The 20559-nt window shown below is 42.9% G+C and overlaps 1 protein-coding gene across 1 annotated transcript in view; it reads left to right on the top strand.

Annotated features, from left to right (window-relative positions):
• SGK3 (serum/glucocorticoid regulated kinase family member 3) overlaps positions 1-20559 on the top strand; it is an 86795-nt gene that overhangs the window by 21911 nt on the left and 44325 nt on the right. Inside the window, exon 2 of the mRNA XM_088469345.1 lies at positions 5913-6115. Within this exon, the coding sequence (XP_088325471.1) occupies positions 6038-6115 (78 nt within the window). The 5' untranslated portion in view covers positions 5913-6037. The remainder of the gene's footprint in view (positions 1-5912; positions 6116-20559) is intronic.

The following is a 20559-nucleotide window of genomic DNA, read 5'->3' on the forward strand; positions in this document are numbered from 1 at the left end:
TTGCTTTGGAAGTTAGAATTTGGAAATATAGCTTTATGCTGTGCAGATGTGCCTTCCCCGGATAGCCTAAGATGTTCTAATAAGCCGTGGAGGAATACAAGATACGCCTCTTTGAAAATGATGTGCAAGCAACACTTTGTTCACATCTGATAGTTCCACACCTCAAAGGAGCCTCCCCCAAGGTTTTTCTGACCTTTTTACTTTAGATCTCTTTGGCTATATATTCTGTGCCCACACACAACTATTTTCTCTGTGTTCTCACTCTCTATTACAGGTTGAGTCTCCCATATCCAAATATTCCGAAATACGGAATATTTTCTGCATGACTGAGATAATGAAACCTTTGATTTTTGATGGTTTAATGTACATAAACTTTGTCTAAGGCACAAATTATTAAAAAGATTGTATAAAATAACCTTCAGGCTGTGTGTATAAGGTGTATATGAAACATAAATGAATTTCATGTATGTACACAAACTTTTTTTGATGCACAAAATTATAAAAAATATTGTCTAAAATGACCTGCAGGCTGTGTGTATAAGGTGTATATAACACATAAATGCATTCTGTGTGTATATTTGGGTCCCATTTCCAAGACATTTCATTATAATATGCAATTATTCCAAAATACGGAATATTCCGATATCCAAAATACCCCTGGTCCCAAGCATTTTGGATATGGGAGACTCAACCTGTACTGGCAACTGGGACCCAGTTTCGATTTTTATCTCCCTTCCCTCCTTCTTTCTCCACCTGAGCATTTCAATATTGGTGGTTTAAGCCGATTGCTCTTAATTTTGGTCACACCGATTATTTGCTTAGCCTGTGTATGTACAGTCTCTTACATTTTTTCCGATCAACTGTGATTTTTGTATATTGCTTTCTGCAGTTGTACGGAGTCACTCACATATTTGATCATATGCAAGGTGTACAACCTTCTGTTACTTGATTTATTTTTGATGTGCGTTTTGAAAGCATAATAATAAAATCTTTTAAAATACAGCTTTATAGAATTCTGTGGTGCTTCCTAACAATCTTACTGAGTGCCTAGTAATGACCTCTTTATCCCTTTTCGTGGAGCCAAAGAGTCCAAAGGGCATATGCACTATTGGAAGTGGAACCCTCTTCATTGCAAGGCCACGAAAGTCTGTTTTACTTTTGGGGTTTTTAATTATCTTAAGGCAGTGATTACATTTTGTGCTCCCCAAGAGGGGGAAGCTTTAGCAGAGTCAGTGGCCCACTATTGACACTTAAATCACCTCTGTCAAAATAAGAAAATATTAAAATAATGAATAATTGCCCTACCAATGGCTTTAGAGCTAGCCGCTTTTTAGTGAGAGTACCATGTAATAGGGGTTGATACGATTTAGATGCGAAGGGTGCGAATTCGCACCTAATTGTACATACTGAGCACCTGTGCACCCATAGTGAGTACTTTCCTCTCTTGAATGGAATTGAGAGGTCGGGAACGTGATCGCTTGTGCAGCACACGCAATACAGTTGCTCCGATCTGACCGTTGTAGGAGCGTTTGAAGCCTGTTGAAGTCTATTGGCTTCAAACACTCCAATGCTCCTGCATACACACTATCCAATTCTTGGGCCGATCAACCAATTACCGGCTGATCAGCCCGATAATCGGATAGTGGTATAAAACCGTTCACTGACTTGAATGTAAGTAAATGTCACAAAGAGAATCACCCTTTAGACTCCGCACCCTATAGTAGGTAGAGCCAATATTGGAGGTTGCTCATTGTTTTAAAATCAAATGATACATTTATAATATCTCTGGTCGTGACAGTAGACCATTAAACTGTGCTTAGCCCATGGGGTACTATACATATATAAAGGATATAATTTGTCAGGTTTTGTATAACAAATAATGGTATGTCTTTAGCAGCATCACACTGTGCTTACCCCATTCATATCAAATCATTGATGTGGCCTATACATAAAGTGAATTTGTTATTTGCCAAAATGATAGAGAATCACAAATATGTTTGCTGGAGCATAGTGGTTAGCATTGCTGTCTCATAGAGCTTGAGTCATGGGTTTGATTCCAACCAGTGCCCTATCTGTGTGGCGTTTTTTATTTTCTAATGCTTACAATGGGTATCCTGTTTATTTAGTGCACTGTTGGCTAAGAATTGTGAGTATATATGTAACCTCCATCTGTCATGGATCACAAAGGGAATTCAACACGTGGTCGATTTTTGAATTGTAAAAACGATAAAGTCTCACTTCTCATCAGTTATGCAAACAGAAACGAAGGACTAATGTAGTATATATATATACACTGAAAAAGACAAATGCTGCCATTGTAATCTTTATTAGATCTTTCGGCAAGATAGATCCCACAATTTGGGCTTTAAATAAGTGATCTTTCTTCCCCCAATCTGCTGTTTCAGTCAGACCACAACCTGGTTACAGCTTTTCAGATGCTAGCACTTAGATATCGAGGAAGCAATACTCTTAGCTATACATAGTTTAAAATAAAGTCCCTGCTAGGTGTCTATCTGTTTGAGCTAATCTCAAGAACCACTGGATGGATTTGGATGTAATTTTCACTATTCTATAGAGCATTTGTTGAGGAGGGAATAGGTGTACAACACCTTAATGTATGATAAACGGGAGCGATGATTTGAGTGAATCAAGTCAATGAAAAACCAGGTGTCCGAGAGCTTTCTTGGTTTTCACTGTCGTTAAAGATATATCACAATGGACTTTATTTTATACCATGTAGAGATTTATACGTATTATCCGTTTTCTCCAGAAACTTATTATCTGTTTTCTGATGCAAAATTTCAGATTTTCCCTTATACCGTTCCTATTTCATTTATGTGAAAAACGATTCTTTAATTTCAAACGAGTCCAATTCCCGGTAAGAGTCTGCTTTGGCATGGCCATAAATAAAGCACAGGGACAAACCCTTAACGTGGCTGGAATTGACCTAAGTGGAGACTGTTTCTCATGGACAACTTTACGCGGCCCGTGTGTGTGTGTGTGTGTGTGTGTGTATATGTAATGTATGTGCTTGCAAGGTGAATACTAATTTAATCACTTAAGACAATGCATGAGTTTGTAAATAAATTATAATATAGAGCCATAACTGGGACTATTTCTCAATGAGCGGATGAGGACGTGTCAGATATATTGATTTCTGTAGTCACTGTAACAGGAAATATCAAGTACCTCAGTGTAAAAGCTCATTGTGTACAGGGCAGAATCCATAGAAAATGCGTAGTGCTATTGGCCTATCTGAAGTGCATGTAAAGTCGGTGTAAGAGGCCGAGACAAGTGTTTAATAAAGTGCACTTTGTACTTTAGTGATGTCACTGACTTCTAGGGATGGATAAGGCTGTATTCTCACACAATGTCTCTCCGCTGTGTACAGACAAAGGGACTGTTGACCAAAGTAAATTTGGGGGATATCCGCAAATTTACAGTATCCCCTGAAAGTATCTAGGAGGGTCTGCGGCAGATATAGGCTATATATGCTGCAGCCTCCATAGGATTCTATGGGGCTGCTTTTTTTTGCCGAATTTACCAAGCTCTGGAATGCATTGGTACCAATGCCACCTCTAGATGGTGATGGCCGCTGTAGACAATGGGCTACTGATCACAAGCGTTACCAGGATAGATAGATCCGTAGGATCCCTCCCGAGTCTCTCCAGCCATGCATGCGTGTCCAGCATCAGCGATCAGTTCACTTCTACAACACCGCAGGGATGGGCTTAGTGGAGTATAAGAACTTGCTGCTTTGCTATAGATTTCATATCCTCATCCAGTACAATTTGAGTTAAAGCTAATTTACATAATTCAATTTAGATTATATCAGTCTAGATATTCTTTAAGCGCACATCTGATTTACACGTTGTTTCAATGAAAGTGTACTTTACACGGAATGAGCTAAGTGGAGATACAAAGATAATATTGCGCAATTGGTAGATCACAGACCACCCTGCTAAAATCTTAACTATTGTCAGGTACAGATGTGTCCACATACATCTATTCCCCGTGTGCTACAAGTCGCTTTACACATAACTTTGGAGCTCCGTATGACTCAGTAACGCAGAGTGTCTTTGTGGCTTTCTACCTTCAAATGCGTCTTCCTGCACAGAGATGCAAATATTTAGCACAGGCAGCTTCTGCTGATTTAAATGATATGCAGCATAACTATGTACTGTGTGCAACTGTGGGTGTATGCTTTCAAACAGCTATGTTACAGTTGCTGAAACTGTAACGTAGCTTTTCACATAGATACACCCGCAGACGCACATGCTGCATATCATTTTAATCAGCAGAAGCTGCTTGTGCGTTCTATGTTGCACAAAAAGACGCTCTGTGCTACCGAGTCACGCCACAGCATGGCACGACTAGAAGGGCTGTTTAGCGCGCAATGAGGTTAGATGTACTGTATGAGGAACTTATCACAGCTAATTGGATATGGCCCTATGTATATACTCTCAATGTCATTTTGCAGTAGGAGCTGGGCAGAAGACGAGCCTTAAGGTTAAGCACTAGTGTGAGATTAGGGTTAAGCACTAGGCGTGAGAGGTAGGGTTTAGGGATAGGGAGAAAATACACATCGGAACTCCGCAAAGTCACATGTCTGTGTCGGAACTGCTGGTCACATGATCGCCTGGACCCAGAAGTTGAAGCTGCTGCTGGGATCAGGTAAGTGACCACTGGGCCACCAGGGACATTAGAATGTCGGCCTATTATGTCAACATGTCATCCGTGTAGGCAATATGAATGTCAACATGGTCACCATGTCAACATTCTCATGTCGACCTTATGTATGTTGACATGAGAACTAAGGCTGCGTTACACACTTAGCGTCCTGCCAATGCGGCGCCCGAAGGTGCCGATGAATAAATTATTCAGGCGGTACACACTGCTCGCTCTGGTGAACGGCCTCCTGATGTATATCATTCACCGCCACCATTAACCTTGCTGGCATTGGCAGCTGGGTCGCTCCATTGGGCGTGCATGCAGTTCTAAGCAACGACCCAGACAAAAGACCCGCAGCAGCGCGTTTCATGGGTACACACTAGATGATGTGCCCTATATATCGACCCGATCCGCGTGAACGGACGACATATTGTCTTGTGCAGTAGTGTGAACCCGGCTTAACATACCACACACATTTTGGTATGCAAATTATTTATTTATTTTTGATATTGACCCATACCTCTCACTTTTCACTATTTAATTTTTGTTTCAATGATTTATTAGAAATTCCTGCTTCTGCTAGTGGATGACAAACACTAAATCTTACTTTACTTCTCAATGTTATTAAAATGAATTTGGTGGGTGATGGATAAAAACTGGGGAGTTGTATAAAAAGGGCAGACTTAAAAGGATTGAGCGAGAAACATGAAGCTACGAAAAAACAGTTGACCAATTACGGAAATAAAAAGGAAAAATAAAAAATGGGTGAAGAAAGAGGAACAAGAGGAGACACACGCAAATACAAGCTAGCGATTTATTACAACATGTATTTCATGAATGCAGTGTGAAGAGAGGTTTGATGAAGCTGTGATTGGCAGATATGCTGGCCTTCCACAGACTGAGAACTTCTCCAGATCTTTTCTTCATGAAGTTCATATCCTTAATTAACTTCTCCCCTTTTCTCCATTTCTTTGTTTTGATTGATATGTTTTTGACTTCCCTATAGTTGTTCTAACTTCCATATATTTAGATTAACTGTATGTTGAAAGCGATGTTGTAGTTTCTCTGTTCTTGGTTGTAGCCTTGTCTTGATGTATGTTTGAATTAGTTTTTTTTATTTGTTTAATTTAAAAAAACTGTACGGCTCACAGATCTCTACTTGAGGTCTGATGTTAGTGATTTAATTATGAGAGATTTCAGAGCACATTAGTAACCACAGATTATTTTTCTGTCTTCTGCAGGTAACAAGATGAAATTGATAAAGTAACTCGTTCAATACTGGAATTTTGTAACTCCTCAGATCAATTTTATTTAATATACCAATTCACGCTTGCTACATTGTCTCTATATAAGAGCATTCTAAACAATGGATCAGATTGTAAACTGTCCCAGTGTACACATTCCCAGCTGCAATGAGCATCGAGAAAAAAAGAAGAGATTTACTGTAAGTATATTGCTTGGACATTATAACATTGACATAATTCTTCTTTTCATACGAATTATATGTATTTGTAGGTATGTATTATAGACCGTAGAACTCTTTATTGCATATTGTGTTAGACAAGCTTGTTTATCTGGTCCTACAGCTGATCCAGCTCGGCTTTCATTTGGTCTGCCCTCCACATTCTACCCAACTCCGAACTTAGGGCCCCATTTAGCAATGAATGTTAATACCAGCGGCATATTTTGTTTAGTATAATTCTAATGAATATGCCACTGGTATTTAACATTACTTGCCCCCTCGTAGACTGCATCCTCAGCTGAGCTGCCAGCAGCCTAACACTGCCTGCGACGGGCTTCAGTGTCATGCGTATGCACGCGACTGCTAGTCAGCACATGTGCATGACCGTTTCACTGGATGGGGACCTGGCAGTGCCTGGAAGGCTGTTGCTGGGTCCCCATTGCTGGCAATGAGGACCGTATCGCTGTCTCCATCTATAGATGACATAAGTGATACAGTGACAAACCGTGGTAATCTTAGTTTTTACCTCTGTTTATTCAATATTGAAAGGAGGATATAACCCCTGTAGCAAGTGCTAAAGGGGTTTTGTCTTGTGGATAAATGGGGCCCTTAGTATCTCCGGTGAGGGAAGGAAGAAAAGAATTACATTGAGAATAGGATGAAAAAGGGGAGGATACGGAACAAGGGGAAAGTTGAAACAAAAAGATAGAGAGCACAAAGGAGTAAGAGTAAAAAGGAGAGTGCGAGAACAATAATAACGAAGAGAGAGAGTAGGGCCATAGAGAAAATAAATAGGTGAAAACTAGAAAACTATGGCCCTCATTCAGAGCCGTACGCTCTGAGCAGAGCGCACGCTCTGAATGAGGGCCGGGCTCCATGAAAATGGAGCGTCCTCCTGGACGCTCGTATAGCTGTGGGTCACCACCCACAGGCTATACGAGCGTGCATTGTGATGGCCGCGATGGTCGCAACCATCGCGACCATCGAAATTGCGAGCCGGAGCCTGCGGTTGAGGTTTTCAACCGCAAGCTCCGGAGTGATTTTGGCTCTGTCAGAGCCAAAATCACTCCCACTGACATCACTAGTGATGTCAGTGGGCCGGCTTCTGACGGGAGGCGTTCCCGTGGGAACGCCCCCGTCAGGGAGGCACGCCCCCGGCACGCCTACCAAAGGGGGCGTGCTGTCAATCAACATTGACAGCACGCCCCCTTTGATCGGACACAACGAGCGAAGGACTTTCCTTCGCTCGTCGCGTCTGGCGCATGCGCACGACGGAGCTCCCTCCGTCGTGCGCATGCTCAGTCCATAACATCGACCCACTTGCGAGCGGACAGCCGCTCGCGAGTGGGTCTGAATCAGGCCCAATGAACGGTAGCCACAGGAGGTGGAGGTTACCAGACCCGCCACAGACATGAAGGGGTGTTAGCCCAGCCTGCTTGGGCCACTTGCTCTCACAAATCCTAAACCAACCTGCTTCTGACTCCTACACATCGAACATTCTGAAGCTAAACTCCTACATGCTGAAGCTAAACCTGGACCTCATACTCCTAACCTAAGGTAGTAGTATGTTAAGAAACCACATGGCTGTCACCTTTTGAAGCCTGCTTCCTGAGGGTCTGCAACCTGTCATCGATTGAGATGTATTGCAGCCGAAACCCTATGACATCTCATGTGGTATGCCAGACAGCTGACCGAATGGTGCATCACTCTCCGTCACCGGATGCGGTCAATATCCCTACCGCTGGGATTCCAGAGGTCAGAATGCCGATGCTGGAATCCCGACACTAGTCAGAATACCGGCACCTGCATCCCGACCCTAAGTACTGGGGTTAGGGGTAGGCTTTAGGAATTAAGGGGGGAGGGTTGCTCTCTCTCAGCTACAGCAACTTCAATGGCAAGAAGGAAAAAAAAGTGACAAAAAAAAATGCTGAAGGAGAATAAATAATCTTAGCAGGGCTGTTTTGACTCCTATTCAATCAAGAGCATTAACAAGACTTAAAAAAAATGACTTTGTTGGAACAATGCACTAACAGTGTTTAAGCTAAAGCTCTATCATTGCAGAATACAACTGAAGCTCTGACAAAATGCCTACAGCTGTTGATTGAAAAACTAGACAACTTGAAATATAGAGATTGTCAAAACAATTTGTGTTCTATAGGCATACTGGGAAGTGATAAGTACCCCAGACCCTTTCACAATCCAAGTACCTCTATAACAAGGGCGTTAAAACGGCTCAATGTAATTAATCGTACTGTCGTGCCTGTATCTGCTAGTGGATACACGGCTGTAGTCCTACTGTACCCTGGGAAAGTAAGGGCAACCCAATAATTGGTAAACTCATATCTTTATTAGGTATCCGGTTAGAACGCTTGTTCTGAATGTCGACAATCAGAATGTCGACATGTACCTAATCTATAGTTGCACAACCTATAGAGGCAATCACTGCAATCAAGTGATTTCTATAGCTCTCAATAAGACGTCTGCATCTGTCAATAGGTAGTCTGGCCCACTCTTCCTGAGCAAACCGCTCCAACTGCCTCAGGATTGATGGTTGCCTTCTCCAGACTGTATGTTTCAGCTCTTTCCATATATATTCATTAGGATTCAGATCAGGGCTCAGAGAAGGCCACTTCATAATCGTGCAATGGTTTGTTCTTATCCATTCTTGGCATACTTGCCTAATTTTGAAAAGCATTACAGGGAGATTGAAGGAACACCTATGTGCGTGGCGGTAAAGTGGATGTGTCCTGCTTCATCTGAGAGGCGTACCATAAAATTCACTTACATCCAAATGTAAACAAGACCCAATTCGGATAGTAAGATCTACAAGTATTTGTGTTTTACAAGTGGTATATATGAATATAAAAATGCCTGTAGCCATAGGGATCATTGTACCTTATAACCAATACAGGGAACTGGCACTGATGATCCCATTTTAAATGCATATATCTCCCTTTTTTTTTTTTTTTTTTCCCCCCCAAGTATATAACAGCTACATAATAGGGGTAAGCTGCAATCAGTGAGATTGCTAGACACTTCAGGGAATCAGGGAGATTGCTACTATTTCAGGAAGTTTCCCTGACGATGAGGGAGAGTTGGCAAGTATGATTCTTGGGTGCTTTTAACTGTGTGTTTTGGGTAATTATCCTGTTGGAGGACTTGTGACCTGTGACTGAGATAGAACTTTCTCAAACTGGGCAGCATGTTTCACTCCAATTTTTTCATCTGTGAACATAAAGCTGATGTGATTGATTTGCTAAAAAGCTCCAGTATTGACTTATCTGTCCAAAGAACATTCTCCCATTCTATTATATATGCATCTTGGCAAATTCCAGTCTGGCTTTTTTATGTGTTTTTTTTTTTTTTTTTTTTTTTTAAAGTGAGGTCCTGCTGGGTCTTTTTCCATGGACCCCACTGTTTCTTACAAACACATTAGAGGGTGCGACCAGGCACTGATGTACTTTGACATTGGAGTTAAATTTGTTCTCTTTGGAAGTTTCCTTAACTCATTTTCTATACTTCTGTTTTAATCTGAGGTCGATTTTTGCTCTTGTGGCCATGTTCAGAGAGGTTGGCTACAGTCCCATGGACTATAAACTTCTTATTAATATTTGCTGCTGTACTCACAGGAACATCAAGCTGTTTGGAGATGTCTTATAGCCTAAACTTTAACATGACTGTCTATCATTTTATTTCTGTTTTCCCAGACAACTCTCTCCTTTACTTTTTCTGACCCATTTAGTGTGGTGCACACGATGATACCAAACAGCAGAGTGACTATTTTTCTCTATTTAAATAGGCTGACTGAGAAGATTGAAGACACGTGTGATATTAATTCATGAAAGCAATTTGTTTGAAATATCACTATAATTCATTTACAGGTTGAGTCTTCCCTATCCAAATATTCAGAAATAATGAATATCCCGAAATACAGAATATTTTTATAATGACTGAGATAGTGAAAACTTTTGATTTTTGATGGTTCAATGTACACAAACTTTGTTTAAGGCACAAAATTATTAAAAATAAAGTATAAAAGGACCTATAGGCTGTGTGTATAAGGGGTATATGACACATAAATGAATTTTATGTATCTACACAAACTTTGTTTCAGCCACAAAATTATTGAAAATATTGTATAAAATGACCTTCAGGGTGTGTGTATAAGGTGTATATAAATCATAAATACATTCTGTGTTTAGATTTGGACCCTATTCCTAAAACATTTCAATATGGTATACAAATATTCCAAAATACGGAATATTCCGATATCCAAAATACCCCTGGTCCCAAGCATTTTGGATATGGGAGACTCAACCTGTATTTAATATATTTTCTAAGGTTACCAACAAATCTGTCCAGGCCATTTTAGAAATCTTTATAGAAATAAGCAATAATTTATCTCTTTTCAGTTTATTTGCTTTATTCTATGACATACCAAAGACATGCAGGCATTTTTCAGGAGGAATGAAGCATTGTGTCATATTCATAGGCTTAAATCCCTTCTTCGTTTGGTTGGCCCACAGTGTTTGTAAATCTCAGATTCCCTACTCCCACTATCTGCAGTTCACAGAACGATTTCCCATCTGTTATATTTTGGTGTCAAACACTTTTTTTCTCTTTCCTCAAGGCTGGGGGACACTGGACCATGGGGTTGTAGGTGGGAAGGTGTGGAGTTGGCACTAATGACTGAAATCTATAACTCCAAAACACCCCCCCCCCCACCCCCCTCCTGTGCAAACCCTGTAGTTTTAGTGCCTGTGGAAGGAAGGTATGTTTTTATTTAGGGCTGCAGCCTTTTTCTTAGTATAGGTTTTTTCTTTATTTGTAATTTATTTTGTTTATTTTTACTATTGGTGCTGTGCACCGCTTATAGCAGCGCACAGCGGGAGTGTAAAGCAGCATTGAGCGGCGTATAAAAGGGGGATATCGCTGAGCGCTTCCCCCGTTCTCAACACTACGGTGAGACCTTCAGGGCCTGGGGGTCCAGTCAGCGTTGTCTTGGGTGGCGGGCCCATCTTGCCGGGCTTCCTGTCGGTGGCTCCTGTGGGGAGAGCGCCGACTACAGACCACCCGCATGTGAGCACGGGTCAGTCCAAGTGCTTTCCCCACAGAGGGGAGTAGCACTTGAAGGAAGGAGCCGTGGGGCATGCTTCGGTATAGCAGGGGGAGGAGCCATGGACTGCTGGTTCCTCCCGCTCTCCAGTGGCTTTATACAGGACTCCAGGAAGCTGCGTGGGCAACTCACAGCATGGAGGAAGGACAGAGAAATCTCTCTCCTTTCCCTCTGCAGGGTGCAGCTAAGTAGTTTTTCTGAATCTTTTCTGGTGCCTGTTAGGGAGTGTTGTATATTCATTGCCGCAAGTTATATTTATTTGTGTATATTTATTTATTGTTTCCCTGAGCTGCCTGCTGCGGCAGGGTAGCGCAGGAAGGGGGCCAGCTCAAGTGACGGCCAAAAAGTCCACAAAGGGTCATACCCCTACTAAAGCTTTATATTTTACATGTGCCCAGTGTCAGGTTAAACTACCATGTGGACAGCTGGATGCAGGAGCATTGTGCGTGGACTGTCAGGAGCCCAATTGTGCGAAGCCAGGGGGAGCCACTCCTGTTATGGAGGAACTGCGTGGGCACAAGTTATGAACCGTTCAATCTCTGACTTCGCCAAAGAGAGGAACTGGCTCAAGTAGCACCAGCCCCTACTTTGCCATCTCCGCCCACAGTAGTGGGGGTCGGTCACCAGGGCCCTGATCCTCCGTGGGTCCGTACCATGGAGCGCTCAGCGGCAGGGTTCGAGAAGGTTTCTTCCTTTATGGAACGCTTATTTGGGGATACTAGATTGCGCACTACGCATAAGCGTCCTCTTCCATCCAGGGGCTTGTTGGAGGAAGATCCTGAGGAGGAGGAGGGGGAACTCCCGATTGAGGAGGTTCTGCCAGAAGAAGAAGGTTCAGAGTCCACGTCAAGTCAGGGCGTGGAGGACCTGATTATGGCAGTATGACAGTCTTTTGACTGCCTGGACCTTGACGCCTCTGCAGCGGCGGATGGGCCATTCAAGCGGAGGCGTAAGAGGGTCGTTTGTTTTCCGGCTTCTCAGGATCTCTCGGATCTTGTTGAAGAAGCCTGGAAAACCCCGAACAAAAAGTATGCTACTCGTAAGTTTGCAGCCCTATATCCATTTCCACAGGAGCAGGTCACTAGAGTGGATGCAGCCGTGGCTCCTTTAGCCAAGCACATGGCTCTGCCGGTCCAAGGGGAGGTCTCCTTTAAGGATCCGCTGGATAGGAAATTAGAAGGATGCCTAAGGAGTATCTTTGTGGGTGCTGGGGTTGTTAATCGCCCATTGTTGGCATCTGCATGGGTCTCTCGAGCCATGGAGAAGTGGTATGACAAATTAGTGGCAGCCCTTTCCGGTGACTCATCCAGAGAGGAGTTGCTGGAACTGGTGGAACAGATTAGTGCAGTAGCAGACTATGTGTGTGAGGCCGCACAAGATGGAGAGCAGATTTCCTCTAGAGTCTCAGCTACGGCAGGCGCGGCGCGCAGAGCACTCTGGATCCACACCTGGGAGGCGGATGCCGAATCTAAACGCGCTTTAGACGCTCTCCCTTTTGTTTGGTGGGGGAATTCTGTTCGGCCCCGAGCTTGATACAATCATATCCCAGGCGACAGGTAGTAAGAGCACCTTCCTGCCGGTGGTGCCACAGAAACAAAAGGGCTCATGACGCTCTTTCCCCAGTAGGGGTTCTGCCCTAGGGCACCCGAGAAGCCGAGTACCGGACAGGGTCTCGGTCCTTCCAGTCTCGTAGAGGGTGGAGGGCCGTGTCCTCCTTTTCCGAGACCGGTGGGTGGCTTCAGGAGCAGATGCCTGGGCAAGGGGTGTTGTCTCCCGAGGTTATGTAATCGACCTAAAGGGGCCACCGCCGCAGCGTTTCTTTGCCATGGCATTGCCCAAGGATCCGGACAAGAGACTGGCCTTAAATCAGGCTCACTCTGTTCCAAGGGGGTGATGGCTCCAGTTCCTCAGTCTCAGCAAAAACAGGGTTTTTACTCTAACCTATTCCTGGTCCGAAAGCCCAACGGCACTTATCGGCCGGTTTTAAACCTGCGAGCCTTGAATGCCAGTCTATGGGTGGATCGGTTCCGCATGGAATCGCTCCTGTCGGTTGCTCTCGACGCCAGAGACGCATATCTCCACATACCGATTTGGGCAGGGCATCATTCTCTACTCAGGTTCACAGCTGGGAGAGCTCATTACCAGTTCCAAGCTCTGCCTCTCGGACTCGCTACGGCTCCACGGAACTTCACAAAGATCATGGCAGCGGTGGCGAGTCTGCTGCATTCCGAGGGTATAACGATCGTACCCTACTTAGACTATATGCTCGTGAAGGCAGATTCGGCTGCCCAACTTCAGCTCCACCTGGATCACACGGTCCAGGTGTTACAGTATCACGGGTGGATACTGAATCTCGAGAAGAGTCACATCACGCCGTGCCAACGTCTGACGTTCCTGGGGGTGATCTTCGATACAGCACTGCAAAGAGTTTTCTTGCACGGGCCCTTCAGGACTTAGTCAGGAAAGTGCTGTCTGCCTCTCGGCCATCCGTCTGGCTGGGCATGAAGTTACTGGGTACAATGGTCTCTACCTTCGAGACCATCTAGTACGGCCGCTTCCATTCACGGATTCTCCAGTGGGAGATTCTCCGGAATTGGACGGGCCGCTCGGACGACCTCTCCTCTCAATTGCTGATTCTGTCAGACAGCACTAGTCAATCACTTCACTGGTGGTTGACTACCAGTAACCTTCTCCAGGGTTGGTCCCTGGTTACTCTCAACTGGATCATTGTCACCACAGACGCAAGTCTCAGCTGTTGGGGAGCGGTGACTGAGAACCTCTGTCTCCAGGGGACCTGGTCGGCATCAGAGATAGGGTTGTTAATAAATGTGCTGGAGCTCCCGGCCATTTATCTGACCTTTTGCGGGGCCCAGGCCCTCCTGGTCGGCAGGCCAGTGAGGATCCAATCGGACAACGCCACGGCATCTCTCTACATTTGCAAGGTCCCTCGATTTTGTGCGAGGGCCGGAGATCCTTTGGCATTCGCAGTAAATGCCATGACAGTTCCTTGGAACTTCCATCTGGCCTACATCTTTCCTCCAATTCCCATGTTTCCAAGGGTGCTCTGTCGAGTCAGGGAGCAGCAGGCTTCAGTCATCCTAGTGGCTCTAAACTGGCCGCGCCGGTCATGGTTTGCCACGGTTCTCAAACTAGCTGCAGACCCAGGTTGGCATCTTCCACTGCGACCAGATCTTCTTCTGCAGGGGCCATTCAGTCACGAGGGCCTGCCTCAGCTGGCTTTATTGGCTTGGTTGTGAAGACCGAGCTCTTAAAGGCTAAGGGGTTTTCCCCTTCGGTTATCGGTACCATGCTCCAAACGCGGAAGCAGGTTTCTGCACAGAATTACCACAGGGTTTGGAAAACTTGTATTATGTGGCATGAGCGGCGGAAAGTGCATACGGCCCAGTTCCGCCTTCCAAGACTGCTAGCTTTCCTTCAGGGGTGTTTGTAAGCCGGCTTGCGGATTCAATCTTTGAGGGTACAGGTTTCAGCTCTGTCCATTTATTTTCAGCAACGTCTGGCTGTCCTTCCAGAGGTGCAGACTTTTTTACAGGGGGTTTGCGAGTGCATCCTCCGTTTCAGCCACCAGTAGTGTCCATGGGATTTGCCCCTGGTTCTGTCAGCTCTTAAGCAGGCTCCGTTGGAGCCATTGGAATCCGTGGAACTTCGGTTTGTCACGTGGAAAGTGTTTTTTCTTATGGCCATTACCTCAACTTGGCGGGTCTCTGAGTTGGGGGCTTTGTCTTGCAAATCACCGTTTCTTGTTTTCTATGATGACAGGGCGGTCCTCAGACAGTTCCTTATTTTCAACCGAAAGTGGTTTCTTCTTTTCACTTGAACCAGGAAATTGTTTTTCCTGTGTTCTCACCTTCACAGTCTTCAAGGGACCAGGACGATCTGTCACTGTTAGATGTTGTCCGGGCCCTGCGAATATACTTAGACAGAACTTCAGACTTTCGTCGCACGGACTCTCTATTGGTCCTCTACGACGCCCACAAGCATGGCTGGCCAGCCACAAAGCGGACCATTTCAAGATGGCTCCGTTCAGTGATCTCAAAGGCTTATTCGGATGCGGGTGCCCGGCACCAGCCAAGGTGTCTGCTCATTCCACTTGGGCTGTGGCGGTCTCCTGGGCAGCGTGTCATGGGGCTTCAGCTGAACAAGATTGTTGCGCAGATACCTGGTCCTCGGTCCACACGTTTGCGCTGTTCTACAGGTTTCATATTTTTGCCTCCGGTGATGCCCATTTTGGACGTACAGTTCTCCGGTCAGGCAACCTGAGCGTTCCCTCCCCTGGGGACGGCTTTTGAACGTCCCATGGTTCAATGTCCCCCAGCCTTGAGGAAAGAGAAAATATGATTTTTTGGTACTTACCGTTGAATCCTTTTCTCTGAGTCAGGCTGGGGGACACTGCGTTCCCTCCCTCACGCTCAGTCGTTTTGAGTATTTCGTTATTTTTTCGGTATGACAGTGTCACTGAATATAGCTTCTCCTTACCAGGCACTTTTGAAGTTGTACTGAAGTCAGGGGTTGCAGAGGGGGGGATTTGTAGATTTCAGTCATTAATGCCAACTCCACACCTTCCCACCTACAACCCCATGGTCCAGTGTCCCCCAGCCTGACTCAGAGAAAAGGATTCAACGGTAAGTATCAAAAATCCTATTTTTTTGCACATGTAGGTGAAAAGTTATTTCAGAACATGCCCTTATCAGCTTTTCCTTATTTTATCCTTCCTCTTCGACATCCTCCCACCTCTGGTGCTTCCCCTCCTATTTATCTTAGTCAGAAAACTATTGCAACTTTTTAGACATCAAGTGGAATTAATTATTCGATGATAACATTGATCATTGGGATGATCCACTCCTTTTTTGGGTGGCATCAAAGGCCGTAATGCTGGGTCATATTGACTACATTTGTAGGCGAAAACATGAGGAATCTATGGCTTCAGCCTCTATACTTTACTTGATCATTCGAGTGGTGACTTTTTTTGAATCTTGTATACAGGCCCGTTGTTTATTGGAATTGTTTCTTCTAGCTGAAGCAAAGCATAAATTGGATTATGCCAAAAAACAAATACTTTTGCTGGGACAACAAACCGGGCAATTTGCTTGCCAACATGTTCAAAGTATGGAAAAAGAAGGGTAATGTTCATGTTATTAAAGATCCTGCTTTGGGTTTGCTATTCAATCAAGCAGCTGCCATAGTGGATACATTTTGAAAAGGACAGTGAGAAATTTTACCGTGCCCCATCAGTTGATCCTGCTCTTCAGGCTAGATTGATGGATGAAGCTCACCTCCTGAAACTGATACAGGATCAAAGAGATTTATTAGACATGGATATATTTTTAACAGAACTTAATAATACTTTGTCAGGTCTTCAGGAACATATACTGTAGGCCCTGGCCTGAATGGTTTCACCAGCAAATACTATAAAATACTATTTTATTGAAATTTTATCGGAAAATACATCAACATTCCCCTATTTACCCCACGTTTAACGCCTCGCATACCATATTTTGCCAAAACCTATCAAGAATCATCCTCAACTAGTGGCGTCATATAGACTGATTTACTTTACTGAATTTGGATTTTAAGATTTTGGAACTAAATGGTAAGCTCTTCAGAGTTGTCTCTTTTCACTGCTTCTTTACTCTTTGTTCACCAGTCACGGGATATTTCCGGTATACGCATATGTACACGTGAAGATAAAATTATGGCCTTTGCAGATGATGTCCTGGTTATCCTTCCAACCCAATGTCTTTTGTGCCTCAGTTAATGGACATACTCCGAGATTTCAGGGATGTCTCTGGCCTCCAGGTGCTATGTATTTAAAAGTAAAATGTGCATGCCCATTTTGGAATAGTCTCACTTCCTTTGACTGGGCTAAAAGAAGTTTTACTTATCTAGGCATTCAGATCACCAAAAATTCCTCTTCCCTTTACCGTACAAATATATCTAAGGCCTTGTTTGCTCTTTTCAGGGAATTGGAGGGGCTGTGTCATCTCTAGCTCTTCTATTTGGACAAGGCTAGCCTGCTTAAAATGGTCTCCTTCCAAAAAATATTTTATATTCTTTAATCAATTCCCCTTCTGATTACTCTGGAAGAATCTAAAAAGATTAATGATTTTGATGCTTTCATTTTAATAGCCCAATACAATAGACCTCATTCAGTCATAATAAACAATAGCTAATAGGGATATCAATTTCCCCAATAATACACACTCTAACCTTGCAGAACTTTTGCGCCATCTTCGTCATTGGCTTCACATCTCAAATTCTATATACTGATTCTATCTTTGTGGGCAATATTTTCTGACTTGAACTTGGTCTAATTTCTCGACCTTCAAGACCCGGAAATTCCTCAATCGTTGAAAGAGAATCCTCTCCTTTGGAACACACGTCATATATTGCCACACAAGTCTCACCCCAATGCTTATTATACTGTTATTCCATTCACCCATTTTTAAATATTCCAGAATTCCAAATAGGTCTAGCTGCTAGCACTTTTATAATGTGCTTGTAGAAGGGTATCTGCTCTATAGGCAGCTTAGTGGATAAATCATCTGAAGGGCCTCACATTCCAACAGGTGGTAGAGAAGTATGAGTTTCTCTCTTCATACTCCTTCAGGCTCGACATTACACTAGTAAGGTCATTAGGCATTTTCAGACCTAGAATGGAAAAATCCCTTCGATGTACTCTTGTTCCAATCTCCTCCCTGCCACGTGCGATTTCCTTATGTTATAACTTTTGTGTGTTTAAGCTAGACTGTGGTGTGCTTGGGACAGGGTTACCCCAATGGTTATACTACTTTTCCAGATTTAACTATTGATAATTTACTCAGGGCCTTATCTGAATCTTGCCGCCTTGTACCTGCTAGTTCCTATAGTGAATCATTCCGCCAATATTTTTCACAGAACATATATTAGCCCACATTGGGGATTTTTGATGGGCTCTTCATCCTCTAATCATCGTCCTAGATGCCATTATGCTAATGCAGATCTTTACCATTGCCTATGGGCTTGTCCCTTAGAGCATTTTAGCTTCAAGTTCATAAATTTGCTTTTGACCACCTGGTTAATTTGTTTTACCTTTCAAATCTGCTTGGGCCATATTGGGAATTTTGCAGCAGGGCCAGAGAGTCTCTAGTGGTAGTTTTACTAGCTTTGAGCACAGCTGCCAACTGACCATACTTCAAGTATGGATCCAATCAGGTATGTCCCCTTTCTCTTATATTTACGTAAAAACGTTTCTACTTATATAGAATGGAGTGGTTGAAAACTACCTTGTCCAAGGAATCTAGAGTTAGCAATTTTTTTTAAATATTGCTACATCCCCATTGCGTACACAGCAATTACTTTTCCAATGCTTCTCATCCACAGCATGGTATGAGTTGAGGATTGTAGAGCATAACCCTCATTTACTAGTCGGGGGGAGGTTCTCATCTGCATGGTTAAGCATCTTTTAATGTTATCTGTTGCATACTTTCTTGCATATCAAATTATACTGTGTGTACATTTTTTACTTGTATATTGATGCATATACCTGCTTTGTTGTTTGATACACTTCAGACTTAATAAAAATATATAAAAAAATATAGATTGTATTTTTTAAATAGAAGTTGTCCCTAATTTTAAAAAATATTTTACTTGACAAAAAAAATAAAAAAAGGCTATCATATCCATCATGTAAAACATATCTTATATTGCTGGCAAAAACTTAATAAAAATATTAAAATACCCAGTTAAAATTTTAATCAAACCGTCTGCTAACTATAAGAATCTGTCACAATATATAATTTCTAAGAAAATAGATTATATCAGCCAGGCTCATTTAAAAAAAAAAAGAAAAGAAAATGTGGTCCCATTTTATTGCTACTTATGTGGCAGCTCATATGGAAGTGAAAAAGATAATTGTGTGTGAATCACTTATGCTTCAGTTTTCTTCAATTATTCAGCTGGAAGGAATATTCTAGCAAAGTATAATTATGTAGCAACAGGGAAGAATATTGAGGCTTATTTTTATGAGACAGCCTATCAAAAGGAAACAAAGAGGGAATTTGGTTACTGCATTTTCTGACTTGTGCTGGGCGCGATGCTGCTACCGTATGTGGCATCATCGCAACTAGCCCCAAGGCACTAGGCATGGGATTACAGCACGGGCAATACACACACAGACCGAGAGACACAGACACACAGTTTTATTTTTACAATTAGGGCTGGAATATCTTTTTTTTTTTTTTAAAGTAAGTTTAGCCTGAAAATAATGAATTCAACAGAAGCTTGATATGAATAGATATGTAGAATACATACCATTAAACCATTCTCTACCTACCGTAGGTAGTTTTAAGGAGGATTGCATATATCTGGACCATTAGTTTACACAAATAACTGTCTATTCTGGTAGTTGAGAACTGTCCATATGAACTGTTTCACCAATTGTCGTGATGACACGTGCTAGGAATGGAATATTAGTCCAGTGTGTATCTGCAGTTTTCTGTGCCTAGCTATCCTTCCATCCCCTCACCTCTTATAGGGGCAAATTTATGAAATATCAGGAATTGTTCCCAATAAATATAATTATCTTTTTTTTGCCTCTTATGGCAGCAAGAAGAAATTAAGGATCGCTAGGATTTACCATAGATCATATAAAATCATATCCAGGGATAGAGGCTCCGATAGGCTCTCCCAGAAAGTTTTGCAGTATGTAGGCTACAATGACTACCACTATATGAAGATGGCGCTAGCTATTGGGGCCAAGTTCCGGAATGCTTGGTAAATTTGGCATTTTAGCAGCCTCTGTATAAACCTATAGATGCTGCTATTGCAATCAAAATCTGGGGACTGCAGCAAATATCTCCAATATCTGCTTTGGTCTCCACATTCAATCCAGTGAAACTTCATATTTGCGGGTACCACATGAAAACTACTGCTTTTGGGGGATTTCCTGAAAATTGTTATGCCCCTTAATGTATTATCTGATGACTTCATGAAGCACAGATGTGATGCATTTCATAGTTGCTGTCCAAATACTTTTCTACATTATTAATCTCTGTCCGCTCAAAGTAATTGCCTTTGTCATTGATAATTGTAAAAGTAAAATGGTTGATTATTTTTGCCATATAACTAGTAGTCCAAGTAGCCTAAACTACATTGGTATGCCATACAGTCATTTATCCTAATGCTTTGATTGTAAAACTATCAAATTCCATTAATTGACACTTTCCATACCACCACTTCTAAAACTTCCACTTCATTCACTGAATATAACAAATAACACCACAGGTCAGCACTGTCACAGTGGTTAGCATTG

The sequence above is a fragment of the Taudactylus pleione genome, unplaced genomic scaffold (genome assembly GCF_031769625.1).
Source record: "Taudactylus pleione unplaced genomic scaffold, aTauple2 ptg000090l, whole genome shotgun sequence".
Lineage (NCBI taxonomy): Eukaryota > Metazoa > Chordata > Amphibia > Anura > Myobatrachidae > Taudactylus > Taudactylus pleione.